The 14782-nt window shown below is 40.6% G+C and overlaps 1 protein-coding gene across 10 annotated transcripts in view; it reads left to right on the top strand.

Moving 5' to 3' along the window:
* PXK (PX domain containing serine/threonine kinase like) overlaps positions 1–14782 on the top strand; it is a 74829-nt gene that overhangs the window by 22417 nt on the left and 37630 nt on the right. For 9 of the 10 annotated variants that reach the window (XM_082344794.1, XM_082344786.1, XM_082344788.1 and 6 more), the window contains exons 2-4: positions 2213–2263; positions 4106–4153; positions 12369–12555. The exons of the other annotated variant lie outside the window; for it this stretch is intronic. In XM_082344794.1, coding sequence (XP_082200920.1) covers positions 2213–2263; positions 4106–4153; positions 12369–12555 — 286 coding nt within the window. The remainder of the gene's footprint in view (positions 1–2212; positions 2264–4105; positions 4154–12368; positions 12556–14782) is intronic. 10 annotated transcript variants of the gene reach the window in all.

The following is a 14782-nucleotide window of genomic DNA, read 5'->3' as shown; positions in this document are numbered from 1 at the left end:
TGGAAGGGGCAAGGGCCCCTCTGAAGACTCTTTTATAAGGGCACTAATCCCATTCATGAGGGCTTCACTCTCATGACCTAAGTACCTCCCAAAGGTCCCACCTCCTAATACCATCATCTTTAGGGATTAGTATTTCAACACATGAATTTTGGGGGGACAGAGACCTTCAAACCATAGCGCTTCATTTGCCCTTCTACAGCCACACTTGTTTCCCTTCCACACACACCCTCCTACCCCAGCCTTAACTCTTAGCAACCACTAGGCTGTCCTCCATATCTATAATTTTGTCATTTCATGAATGTTGTAGAAATGGAGACATGTAGTTTATAATCTTTTGGTATTGGCTTTTTCACTCAGCACAGTTCTCTGGAGATTCATCCAATTTGTTGCATGTATCAATAGTTTATTCCTTTTTGTTGCTGAGTCATATTCCCTGGTGTGGATGTAGCAAAGTTTAACCATTTACCTGCTTAAGGACATCTGGCTTGTTTCTACTTTTGGGCTGTTACCAGTAAAGCTACTGTGAACTTTCATATGTGAGTTATCGTATGGACATAAGTTTTTGTTTCTCTGCAATAAATGTCCAGGAGTGCAGTTGCTGGGTCATATGATAGTTGCATGTTTTAATTTTTTAAGAAACTGCCAAACTGTGTTCTGGAGTGTCTATACCATTTAAAATTCCCACCATTAATTTATGAGTGATCCGGTTTGTCTGTTATCCTAGCCAGCATTTGGTGTTATCATTATTTTTTGTTTCAGCCATCTCATAGGGATATAGTGATATCTCATTGTGGTCTTAATTTACATTTGCTTGATGACTAGTAATGTTGAATATCTTTTCCTGTGCTTGTATGCCATCTGTATATCCTCTTGAATAGCAGAATATTGTTGGATGGAGTGCTGTTGTTGGATAGAGTGTTCTATAAATGCTGATTAATCTGTTGGTTGATGGTAATGAAGTAAAATTCATATTTTATGGCAAGACAAGAAAAATTCAAACATAAAATTTTTCTCGGCCCATTTAGGTTTCCTCCCTCCCTTTTAGTATGTATTGTGTGGCTGCATTAACTAGACCTCCTTAGGAGATAACATTCCTTCTTAATCTCGCAAAGGGTCACCACCATGACCCACGACTTGCTTTGTACGTGCAGATCTGGATTGTGTAAACTGTTGATATGTCATTTGATGTATAACCGTTTGTCTTAAAAACTTACATAACTGTGCTTTGACCTCTAACAGGCGGAACAGTCCTCAGAGCTTTCTGAAAGACTGTCTCCTGGGTTATAGCCCCCAGGTTGGCTCGAATAAAAGTTTTCATTTCTTTCTTAGATTAATTGGTTATTAATTATTAATTAATATTCAGTAAGATTATTAATCTTATTGATTAATTTTTCATCAATAATGGTATTGTTGAATTCGTCTATATCCTTACTGGTTTTCTCTTTAGTTGTTCTATCAATTGCTGAGAGAGGGGTGTTGAAGTCTCCAACTGTAATCATGGATTCATCTATTTCTTCTTCCAGTTCTATCAGTTTTTGCTTCACATATTTTGCAGCTCTGGTATTTGGTGCACACACATTTAAGATTGTTATGTCTTGCTGCGAGATTACCCTTGTATCTTTATGTCCCTCTCTGTTTCTAGTAGTCTTTGCTCTGAAGTCTACTTTACCTGATGCTTTCACTTAATATTTTTGATCCTCTGATTTGGGTGGTTTTTTTGTTCTGTTTTGTTTCTTATTAAAAATTTGTTTTTATTAAAACAGTTGATTTACAATGTTGTATTAATTTCAGGTGTACAGCAGAGTGATTCAGATATGTATTCTTTTTTAGATTCTTTTCCATTATAGGTTATTATAAGATATTGAGTATAGTTCCCTGTGCTGTACAGTAGGTCCTTGTTAGTTATCTATTTTATATATAGTAATGTGTATATTTTAATCCCAAACTCCTAATTTATCCCTCCCCCCCGGCCCCCACTTTCCCCTTTGGTAACCATAAGTTTATTTTTTATATCTGTGAGTCTATTTCTGTTTTGTAAATAAGTTCATTTGTATAATTTTTTTTTTTAGATTCCACATATAAGTGATATCTTATGATATTTGTTTCTCTCTGTCTGACTTACTTCACTTAGTATGATAATCTCTAGGTCCATCCATATAGCTGCATGATTTGGGTGTTTTGTAATTGAGGCTCTTTTCCCCTTCTTTTTTAGGAATATATCATTCGGGTACAAAGAGGAATTTCTGTAGAAAATAGCTGGCAGGTAAGCTTTTTTTTTTTTTTTTTTTCTTTAGAAAAATGTTTAAACAAAATTCTGACTTGGGGCATCTAAAAATCTGTAAAAACTATATTAATCATATGTCTTTTAGATATAAACGTTTAGCTCTAACATATGTATTATAAAAGGCTTTTATGTTCCCAGTTGTTTGGTTTAATTCGTGTATGATGTCACTACAGAGAGTAGTAATTTGTTCTCCAGCTGGACACAGAGTAAGTGGGGTAGGCAAATTACTTGTTTTGTTCCTAGTAATTCAAACCTCCTTCCCTGAAGCCATGGTTTGGGTGAGGCAGGTTAACGTTCAGTCCACCAGGTAGAAGGGTGAGACACTGCCCTGGACATTGTGCATTTCATGGACTCCCAAGTCCGGTCATGGACAATTTCTAGTGCTAGTTCCCGCACTGACCATAGGTAAGGATCTGCTTACAGCCCCAGGGCCTGCTTTCCTCACAGGTGGCCTCAGAGAGGCAGAACTTAACTATATAGATCTAGAGGTGCTTCCCATCCCAGTTGACTTGCAGAGGGTGGCTGAATTCAGTACAGGGACCATTTCTTTCCTGTTTTAGTAATTACAACGACCCTCCTGTCTTCCAAAAATCTTACCTTGTCCTTCATAGCCCAGATTGAACCTTACCTCTCACCTTAAGCAGTCTTTGACCTCAGTGACCCATACTTGGTCTTTTCTTTGCCTGAAAATTCAAACTGCTTTTTGTTGGAATAATTATAATATTTAACATCAGTTGAGCATTTATTGTTAGGCACATTAATTCACTTAGCCCTTTAAAGCCAGTTCTGTGTGATAGTATTAGCCCCATTTTACATTCAAAAGGTAAGTAACTGGTCCAAGGTCACGCTTATATCCCTGCCAGACAGGGTTGGAATTTGCACATTCTCTGTGGTTAACTATTGTGCTACCTTTTGCTCCTTTGCACTTATCAGGGATGGCCTCATGTTTAACTTTCTGATGTATATATGTCAAACAGGCCCAAGGGCAACGTCCTGCCAGAAAAATTAACCCTTGATGTAGTCTTCTAGATCCAGTGCTTTAGAGTCCTGGGGGATACTTAACAAAAATGTAGATACTTAACCTCCTTAAATTCCTGAATTCCTAGGTGATCTCCAGGTAATTCTTATGCACACTAATATTTGAGAATCATCAATAAAGATTGAAAAAACTTTTTGAAAGCAAAATAACTTCCTTCCCCAGAGACTGAAGAGCTAGTGGAATTTGGCTATGGCCTAACCAATGGCATCAACATAACTAAGAAAGAATGCATACACAGTGGATGTGGGCTGTTGGCCAAGAGGGGAAACAGGGGGAATCAGAGAGCGGTGTGACCTCTCTGCCTGCAGATGCATCCAGTCTCTAGACTGGTTGGATCTCAAATGGGGGAAGTTTTATCCAGGGCAAGGATGAAATGGCCTCCAGACTGTCCACATGCTTTAACTTTAATTTCATATTCACTAAAACTTTTTTTTTTTTTGTAAATCATTAATTCGTCTTTCTAGGTGCCTGGTTAATAAAAAAAAAAAAAAAAACTTAAAGGGCTATTCACCCTGGAAACAAATACATCATCATTCTTTCTTACTTGTCGGCATCTTGCGAATTTGGCTAGCATTAACCAGTTTCCCACAGCCCAGCCAACTCTGGGGCACTGCTTGGTCTGTTTTCTGGGGCTGCTGAGTTAAGCAAGTTAAGCACCAGGTATGTAAGCCCTGCTACCCTTAATGCAAGTGCCTTGGCTCTAAAATGCCAATAAATATTAAATAGGGAAATGAAAATTGATGGTCTTTGCTGAATCAAAACACCACTTTTATTTCTTACAGATTGTTAGGAGATACAGTGACTTTGATTTGCTGAACAACAGCTTGCAGGTAATTATTTTAAAACACCAATGACACACATTTATTGCTTGGGGTATCTTGGAAACTAGTTGGAAACAACAATATTAGGAACAAGAAATTAGCAAATTTCCCTAGCAAAGGAGATAAGCTCATACTTTAAACAGATGATGTGTGACTCTAAAAATAAACTTTGGGGAATAAATATCATTTATAATAGTCACCTTGCAGCTGGGCACCTTTGTGCCAGACTGCGTCCTTACCACAATCATGGGATGCTGTGTGTTACCTCCTTTTCGCAGGTTAGGAATGACTAAATGGATTGCTAGAGTTGTTCACTGAGAGCTGGGACGCTCAGACTCTCTTAAACAAGGCTGCATAGTCGGCATTGCAGATCAACAACACTCAGCAGTAACTAGAGACTCAGCCTTTTTCAGTGTAACTTTTTTTTTTTTTTTTTTTTTTTTTACTTTTTAAATTTATTTTTTGGCTGCATTGGGTCTTCGTTGCTGTGCGCGGGGGTTACTCTTCGTTGCGGTGTGCAGGCTTCTCATTGCAGTGGCTACTCTTGTTGTGGAGCACGGGCTCTAGGGCATGCGAGCTTCAGTAGTTGTGGCACGCGGGCTCAGTAGTTGTGGTGCACGGGCTTGGTTGCTCTGCGGCATGTGGGATCTTCCTGGACAAGGGATAGAACCCATGTCCCCTGCATTGGCAGGCAGATTCTTAATTACTGCGCCACCAGGGAAGTCCCTCAGTGTAACTTTTTTCTCTTAAATATGTATTTCTAAATCCCTTTGATTTAAATGTTTGTAACTTGGTGGCCATAATGGAAAGAGGGATGGGCTGGAAACAAAGCTAGGGCTGATAATGATTGAAGGGTCCTAGAGAAGTGTTAGCACCGTAGGTACTGGCAATACCACCTATGTCTTTACCTGGTAGATTGGTCTTCAGGGGCCATGGGTTATTGAAGACCACTGGGCTTGTATCATATCTCAGCTTTGATTGGTAGCATAAACCCTTGAGCCAGAGTGCTTGGCTTACGACCAGCCCAGCTGGGAGGTGAACTGGCCATCATCACTCATTCTGAGTGACCTCTGATCCTGTCCACAAAGGTCAGGAGGACTGCTGCCTGGGAAGCAGCGTAATGCTTTCTTTCCTTCAAAAGGCCATTTTTTATTGACCAGACTTTGGAAAAATAGCATTTGTAGAGTCCAGACTTTCACATTATTTACAACACTGCTGAAAGCATGAATGCCTTATTTTCCTTCCAGTAGAACTGGCCTGAGTATCTGCAGACCTTCTTGTAATTGACATATGGTCATGCATTTCACACATGTTGTCTGTCTACATTTTAAAAAAAATAAATTTATTTAATTTTTTAATTTTTGACTGCGTTGGGTCTTCGTTGCTGTGCACGGGCTTTCTCTAGTTGAGGCAAGCGGGGGCTTCTCTTTGTTGCGGTGCATGGGCTCTAGGCGCGCGGGCTTCAGTAGTTGTGGCACATCGGCTCAGTAGTTGTAGCTCGCGGGCTTAGTTGCTCCACGGCATGTGGGATCTTCCCGGACCAGGGCTCAAACCCACGTCCCCTGCATTGGCAGGCGGATTCTTAACCACTGCGCCACCAGGGAAGTCCCAGAAGGGGGAGTGATTTTGTACAGTGCCGTTCAGCCACGGCTGAGTAAGAATCATGGAAAAATACTTCTGAAATTGAAATTGCCTAGGCCTAGCCCTCAAGAATGGGGGGTGGGGAGGAGGGTTTTATTCCCTATTTGTTCTTTCTTTGGGGATATAAAGTTCAATCTCCATGACTATTCAATTATAGCCTTTTTAATATAATAGAATTTTATTTTTGCATCAGTGTAATTTTCCTTTTTAAAATGGGTACTTTCACTGTGCATCTTATTTCAAATGCAAATATCCGCATGTATTGATGTTGGCTTGTGCTGGGCAGGATATGGCCAGACAGCACTTCAGTGGGAGGTTTTTCTGGATCCAAGTAAACAAACAGAAGAAAGCACATACAGCTTTTTGGCAACAAAATAATTTCAAAACAACCTCCATAAAACAGACCAAAAAGATTCCAAAACCACAGAATAAAACTGTGACCATGAATTTCAGTGTCTGATTACCCTTCTGACAGATAAATGAGTTCCTGCTGAAAAAAGAGAAATACAATACACATATGCAGAGTTGTCTGAGTCCAATAGGAAACATACCTAAGCAAAAAAAAAAAAAAAAAAAGCAGGATGTAAAATTATACATGCAATATAATAATTACATTGAAATGTTTAGAAAAAAAGGTTGGAAGGAAATATGCCAAAATGTTAACAATGGGGATCCCCAGGTGGGAGGCTTATGGGTTATGTTTTTTTCTGGTTCTTTATACTGTTCTGTACTTTCCAAGTTCGGTACAAGAAAACACATGCAAGCTATGTAAGTAGAAAAACAAAAAAAGCTGTACTTTCCCAACTTTTTATAGTGAGCATATCTTGTGGTAACAGTGAAGAAAAATCACCACCTTATTTTAAAGGCACCATCAAGTTGGTGACCATCTAGGGAGATAGCACGCGACACAGAAAAAGAAGAAGGAGCTGCAGTGATGGGAACTGGCAGGGAACCCTCAGACTTGGCATGGAACCCAGCCTCTGCCCCTTACCAGCACTGAGACCTGGGCTCAGTTACTTCCTCTCTCTATCCTCACTCTCCCCATCTGAAGCCAAGGGGTTGAACCAGATGTCTTCTCAGGTCTGTTGTAGCACAGATATTTTGTAATTTGGTTGTACTGCCCATTGTTGACGTAGGAGAGACTCTACTGAACACTGGGGGGAAATGGGGACAAATTAGGGTCTGTTGAGAGCTTAGAACTCCCTAGAATACTCCCCAGAATGTAGTTGAAGACAATTTGCAGATCGTTAAGGTCTGATAACAGAAATGAGAGACTAGTAGATTCAGAGTTAGAAGGTTTTTCCTCCAGACAAAAAGCTAGTTTTCTTGAAACTGATAGAGTTTGTCATGGAATTTAGAAGCTTCTGCTAGGCTAGCATGGGTCAGATTATGGGCTCCAGACCCCAGTTTGGCTGTTATCCCCCCTTTGCTTTGTCACTCTGCAGGTGTTATGAATGGAGGAATTTTGGGGACTTCTCTGCTAGCCTTCTTGTTCTCTTTTCCTTTATACAAGGAACTCAAGAAGGGAATCCATAGGGCACGTTGAAGAGGGAACAATAAAAAATGGGATGATTGGCTTGAAGCCATCCCTGTGGAGGTGTCTAGGAAATCACTGACTGAGTGGCTTCATCACTTTATGTGCTAGTACTCTCTCTCCCTCCTTTCTAATTAGTCATGGGAGTTCTGAATTTTATATTCTGTGACTGGTAAGCATTTGAGAAATTCTGGGAGGAAGCTGAAAGAGAAGTTTCTCTTGAATGTTAATCTCCTTTCAAAGGCAAGATTTTATTTTATTTTATTTTTATTTATTTATTTATTTTTTAGTGAACTTTTAAAAAATATATTTATTTGGCTGCGCCAGGTCTTAATTGCGGCACACGGGATCTTTGTTGCGGCATGCAGGATCTTTTAGTTGCCACATGCGGGATCTTCATTGTGGCATGCGGGATCTTTTTAGTTGTGGCATGTGGGCTCTTAGTTGCAGCATGCGGGATCTAGTTCCCTGACCAGGGATCAAACCCGGGGCCCCTGAATTGGGAGCACAGAGTCTTAACCACTGGACCACCAGGGAAGTCCCTCAAAGGCAAGATTTTAAAATAACACACACAGCATGGTTTTAATACTTTTAGGAATATTTATTGTGAGATCTTAAACCAGGGCAGGAAAACACCTCCCATCTGTCTAGCAGACTGACATGGCAGGGACACTCTAATCACAGCTGTTGGCAAAGAACTCTGTTTCACCTGTTGATTTGGAAGAGCTGATGGGATGTCTGGGAAGATCAATACATTTTCCTAAAGAGAAATGAAGCATGAAAAAAAAGATTGGTTCAAGCTTGGAGGCCACAAAGTGTGAAACAGATAGCTTATCAAATTCATGAATGAAAAACAGCCCCCCCCCAAAAAAATAGCCCTGTTGGGGTTTGAATCCGATGTTGTCAGATGTGACTGTCCATTCCGAGTGATGTGAGGTTCAGCTGGGTCTGCTCTTGGGCAGGTAGTACAGGAAAATGTGCTGATATTGGCTGATAGTAATTTAAAAAAAAATCGTTGTTGTGTATATGATCACTTTGATGAGCAAAAGGGTTTGTTTCTTTCTTTTTTTTAATTGAAAAAAGTAGTAAATGAGAAATGTAACATTTCATAGTATAGAAATAAAAATTAGTTCACCAACCCACTCCCAGAGGTAGCTATTCTCAAGCAGGTAGTGTGAGTCCTTTCAGACATTTTTGGTGCATATATAACTATATGCCTGGGCTTATACACACACACATACATACACACACAAATGAGATTATATCCTGCAACTTAGTAAAGGAGTTTTTAAAAGAAATCAGTTATGTTTTCAGTAATATATTACCTTTGATTCCCCTGTATTACTCAATGCTCCTGAACAAAAATAATAATAAAACGATTGGCTTGGATGTGTGCTAGCTGAGTGATGTGCTTTCTTCATAAGTATGCTTTGTATTTAGCTAATAAAGGAACTGCTGTTAGATAAAGCCTAATTGTATGAGTGAGGAAAACAACCTGAAATTGAAGTGTGTCATCTGGCAATGAATTTTGCCATGGTTGAAAATTCACTCTAAGTATGTTCTGACATGTTTTCATAAATATGTTGGAGAAATAGGCAATTTAGAATTGTCAGCCAACCTTTTCATCTTGCCCAATATCAAGTTCAAGGTCTTCAGCATTGTTTGAAAAATACAACAGAGTGGAACAGGCTAAGTTAGGTTCGTTCACATGGGTGATTTAGATGACATGCTTGTCTGAATTCAAGATGCCCTTCTCTTTAGACCTTCCCCTTGATCAGTACACATGCCACTTGGACAGCTCTAATCTACGTACAAGTGTAGACTAGCAGTGCTCTTTCAAAGCAGTTTTGCTCATTAAGATACCAATCTGATACTTTGTTTTTTTAAGTTTAAAAAATAGATTCATAGGGAATTACCTGTCAGTCCAGTGGTTAGGGCTCCGTGCTTTCACTGCCAAGGGCCCAGATTCGATCCCTGGTTGGGGATCTACGATCCTGCATGCCGCTCGGTGTGGCCAAAAAAGAAAAAGGACTTATAAAGCTTTTTTGTTTTTTGGTTTTTTTAAATAAATTTATTTATTTTATTTTATTTTTGGCTGCATTGGGTCTTGGTTCCTGTGCGCAGGCTTTCTCTAGTTGCGGCGAGCGGGGGCTACTCTTCGTTGCGGTGAGCGGGCTTCTCATCACGGTGGCTTCTCTTGTTGCGGAGCATGGGCTCTAGGCGCCTGGGCTTCAGTAGTTGTGGCTCGCAGGCTCTAGAGCGCAGGCTCAGTAGTTGTGGCACACGGGCTTAGTTGCTCCACGGCGTGTGGGATCTTCCCGGACCAGGGATCGAGCCCTTTTCCCCTGCGTTGGCAGGTGGATTCTTAACCACTGCGCCACCAGGGAAGCCCGGGACTCATAAAGTTTTAAATGATCTGGAAAATGATAGATTGAGCACCCGCATTTACTTTTCCTCTCTCCCGAAGCCACTCTAAAACAACAGTAAATTGATCTTATACACACACACACACCCTCAAGGACAAATAGAATAGGAGAGGAGAAAACTACAACAAAAACATTTGAAACTGAAAATCCAATGGATGAGAGCTAACTAATTAAGCAGATATGGGAAGGCAGAATTCTGAGATGGCAGTGAGGGTGGCTAACCCCACTGGGTCCCAGTTTATACCACAGAACCTCCAAAGATTTAGCAAGTGACAGCACCAGCTGCTGCCTGCAGCCTGGGCTGAGGTCAAGCTAAAATCAGGAGTTGAAAGTATGTTTAAGCAGTCAGATCACCAAATCTCCCCATCTGAGCAACTTATGGCTGCTCTTCTCCCTCCAGTAGAAAAACTGAGTTTATTCCCTGGAGAGGGTAGAACAGTCTTTGGACTGGAGAATGCAGGCATAGTTGGAAAATTTACATAACAAACAGGAGACCTGACTACTCCCCACCCCTGCCCCCAGCCAAGCCCTCTTCTTCCTTTCAGCTCCCAGAATACTGGCAGTCAGGCGTAGACCCTCCAGGCAGGAGACTGGAAAATTCTTTTGGGAGGATCTGTCCAGCCTAAGAGGAAAGAGCTAAAGACAGTGAGGTCACAGGTTCTTAGAAAAATTGTCTTTTATAATCTCAGAGAGATGAAAAATTACATTACATTATTACATCAGGATGCTATTAAGGAAAGAAAAGTATTTAGAAGTAAAAAAGATAATAGTAGGAATGAAAACTCTTTAGAAGGGCTGAAAGATAGAGGAAATATCCCAGGGAGAAAATGTTTAACATAGGTGGAAAATGGGAGGGAAAAGATAAGAATAGAGGACCAGTCCAGAAAGTCCAACATTGGAAAACAGGAGTTCTAGAAACAGAAAGCAAAGGGAATGGAGGGGAAGAAATAATGACCTAATACAAGAAAATACCAAAGAATGTAAGAATATTAGTTTCTAGATTGAAAGGACTGAGTACTCAGCACAGAGAATGAAAATAGAGCCTTATAAAGGCACATGGGATTCACAAACCGAGGTCAAAGAGAAGATCCTAAAAGCTTCCAGGGAGAGAAAAAAAACCAGAATCAAGAATCTACTGCTTGGGGGCTTCCCTGGTAGCGCAGTGGTTGAGAATCTGCCTGCTAATGCAGGGGACACGGGTTCGTGCCCTGGTCTGGGAAGATCCCACATGCCGCGGAGCAACTAGGCCCGTGAGCCACAACTACTGAGCCTGCGCGCCTGGAGCCTGTGCTCCGCAACAAGAGAGGCCGTGATAGTGAGAGGCCCGTGCACCGCGATGAAGAATGGCCCCCGCTTGCCGCAACTAGAGAAAGCCCTAGCACAGAAACGAAGACCCAACATAGTAATCAAGCAATCAATCAATCAATCAATAAAAAAAAAAAACTTTAAAAATAAAAATTAAAAAAAAAAAAAAAAAGAATCTACTGCTTGAACCTTTAACAGCAGCAGCAGAAACTAAAAGACAATAATGTAGCTCCTAAAAATTCTGAGGAAGAAATATATTTCCAACTTAGAATTCCATATCAAGACTCGTTATCAATCAAGTGTGAGGGTAGAATAAAGACATTTTTTAACATGCAAGGTTTCAAAAAATTTATCTCCCTTACTCCCTTTTTAGGAAGCTGACACAGGGTATCTCCACCCAAAGTCAGGGAATTATCTAAGAAAAGGGCAGGTATGGATATAGAAATGGGGTTCAGCAGGATAAAGGACAAAAGCTTCTCCAGCATGATGGTGAAGGGAGGTCCCAGGATGCCAGCTTTGCAGCAGGTTTAGGAACCACCAGTCCTGCTTGGAGCAGGTTGGTGGGTTCTGGAAGGTACTCCTCAAGAAGATAAAGTTGATACATCTTTGTATCTGAGTGTGTTGAGAAAAGGCTTAGGTGGAGAGTTTGGAGTTGAATAGAAAACTTAAAAAGACTACTAATTGACAGAAAGGAATAATAAGCATGCTCTTTGGCTCCGTTGTGAATATCATTTACCTAATGTAAATATAAATATTGCACTAAATAAAATTATAACATCACTATATTGGAAGGAGTAGTAATAGAACGTGTATGGAATGAGATTAGGATGGTGAAAGAGAACTTAATCCTAATCTTCCATAATTAGAAACTTACAGATAATGCATAAAAGTGAAAAATCAAGACATAACAATGTGAACATTCCCCTATTCCAGAAGATCAGCTGAAAGAGTTGAATGTGACTGCCTCTGGGGAGTGGGGAATGGATATGTCACCTGTTGGGGGGGGTGGTGGTAGGAGCACTGTGGGACTGCTAGTAATAATAAAAAAAGAACTGTTTGACTCTTGAAGTGATGTTCGTGTATATGTTTGATAAAAAGAAAACCACATTACAAAATTAAGTTTTAAAGTTGCTACGCTGAATAAAGCATTTTATCAATTCTCAGTTGTTACGGTTTTTCACATTTTTATAGTATGACAAATTAGGATGCATCCTAAAATGCCTTAGACCTAATGAAATATGATGGCTCAGGATTCTGATGATGTATCTTATTTGGGGATGACATGAGTATAATACTTTTTTTTTTTTTTTAATTAAAGATTGCAGGCCTAAGTCTACCTCTTCCTCCCAAAAAATTGATTGGTAACATGGATCGTGAGTTCATAGCTGAGAGGCAGAAAGGTCTTCAGAACTATCTCAACGTTATCACCACAAATCATATCTTGTCTAATTGTGAGCTGGTTAAGAAGTTTTTAGATCCAAACAACTATTCTGCAAGCTATACTGGTAAGTAGAAGGATCTATCAGCTACAGTCCCGGGACAAAAGAGGCACTTTTCTTTGCTGGAGATAATATACATGGGAGAAATTCTCCTTCCAAATGGGGAGATGTGTACATCTGTTATAGGGTGTTATTCATTTACTAATAATTACCTGATTTTATTTTTACCATAGATATATAAGAAGAAAATTGTTCTAAACTGTTTGTGATGTCTGTTTAGAAAAATATGGAGGAGAACTTATTGTCTATGTACAGAGTCTTGTCTTTATTATCTTCCCCGACAAAACAGAGAGTAAATAATCCACAGTAATCTATACAGTAATCTCAATTTGATTTGTATTTGGCTCTGTTTTTGTGTTTACAGTATATACTATGCCTGGTTTTTCTGGGAATTACTTTAAACACAACAGTGATCCAGAAGTGTTCTTTCTGTGTCTTCCCAGTTGCTCGCTGAAATCTACTCTGTGCAAAGCCTAAATAAGAGGTAGTTCTCTTCCAAAATTTCCCTGGGTCAGGGTGGCAGCCAGGGGCCTGAGTTGGAAAGGGTGCCAGTCACACACAAAGCTAGCATCAGTAATGTAAGCTCATTGTCAGTAGAATGAGTGATTAAATATTTAATACACTCTGGCGTGACCTTGAAGAGACCAATAGAAACTGTTGTAGAACTGAACCAGTGACTGGAATTCAACTGGTTTTTTAAAGCTAAACCATGCTTAGAGTCTAAGTGGAACTCTGGGTATTATTAATAAGCTGATTTCCTTGCTAAGAGAATAGATTGTTTACAGACTACATTTTAGGTCCTCAGAACGCTGCTTTTGAAGTAATTGGAGGGAGACACTTATTTCTGTGTCAGATAGAGGGAAATAGAGGACTACTTGTCAGGCACCAAACTTTTCTGCATAATATAATCCACCTGGGGAGCTTTAAAAACTCCTGACGCCCAGACTGCATTCATGCCAATTAAATCAGAATCTCTGTGGATTGGGTTCGTAATTTGTAAAGCTCCCCTAGAGATTCTAATTGCTGCCGAGTTTGACAACCACAGTTAGAACTTGCTACTGACAGTGTGGTCCTCTGACAGCAGCACTGGCATCACTGGGAGCGTGTCAGTAACGCAGGATTTAGGCCCCAGCCTAAACCTAGAATCAGGATGTGGTTTTAACAGGGTTGCCATGTGGTTTGCATGCATATTAAAGTTTGAGAAGCCTTGTCCTAGAACGTACCTGCCATCTTCTAATGGAAGTGCCTGTAAGAAAAATGCGTTTCTAGAATGCAATCAAGTGAAGGAAAGTTAATTTCAAACTCACATTTACTGTAAGTAACAATGAATTGTTACAAGGCTTGCATCCTTCCCCCACGTGTTTCTCAGTTCACGTAGGAGAAAAGGGGCTCCCAGGACAATTCGCATTTTTTCAGAGTAGATCTCGCTTGGCTTTCATTTCACCATGCTTTATTTACCTCACTTGTTCTCAGAATTATCAGATCATGGGCCTTCTGGATTGACTTTTTTTTTTTTCTTAATTTTATTTATTTATTTTTGGCTGAGTTGGGTCTTCGTTGCGGTGCACGGGCTTCTCATTGTGGTGGCTTCTCTTGTTGCGGAGCACGGGCTCTAGGCACGCGGGCTTCAGTAGTTGTGGCACGTGGGCTCAGTAGTTGTGGCTCACGGGCTCTAGAGCTCAGGCTCAGCAGTTGTGGCGTACGGGCCTAGTTGCTCCACGGCATGTGGGATCTTCCTGAAGCAGGGCTCGAACCTGTGTCCCCTGCATTGGCAGGTGGATTCTTAACCACTGCGCCACCAGGGAAGTCGCTGTATTGACTTTTATCGAGTCAGTCCCAACCCAGCCCTCTTCATTGGTTTGTCCACATTTTTTCCTGAGGGTGTCTGCTAATGTTCTCCTAGGGCAAGCATCAAGGTGTAGTGCACACGTGATGATGCCATTCATTCCATAAACCTTGACTGTCTGCTCTGCCTATGCCACGTGCTGGGTGCAGGGCTGGGTGTTGGGGTGCAGGTGTGAAGAAGTTGTGCTCCCTGTTCTCAGGGAGCTTATACCAGAAGTACCTTGAGTTGCCAGGGGTCAGAGCTAGCAGGGATCTTGGAGCAGACATATCAGAACTAACCCTCTTGTTTTATTTCTTAGTGTTATTTTTTTGTTTTTGTTTTCCTTCCAGTTTTATTGAGATATAATTGATGTACAGCACTGTATAAGTTTAAGGTGTACAGCATAAT

This window comes from Balaenoptera borealis (assembly GCF_965194805.1).
Source record: "Balaenoptera borealis genome assembly, chromosome: 12".
NCBI classification, from domain to species: domain Eukaryota; kingdom Metazoa; phylum Chordata; class Mammalia; order Artiodactyla; family Balaenopteridae; genus Balaenoptera; species Balaenoptera borealis.
The sequence above is the reverse complement of the archived record's forward strand: the minus strand, read 5'-3'. Positions and strand labels throughout refer to the sequence as shown.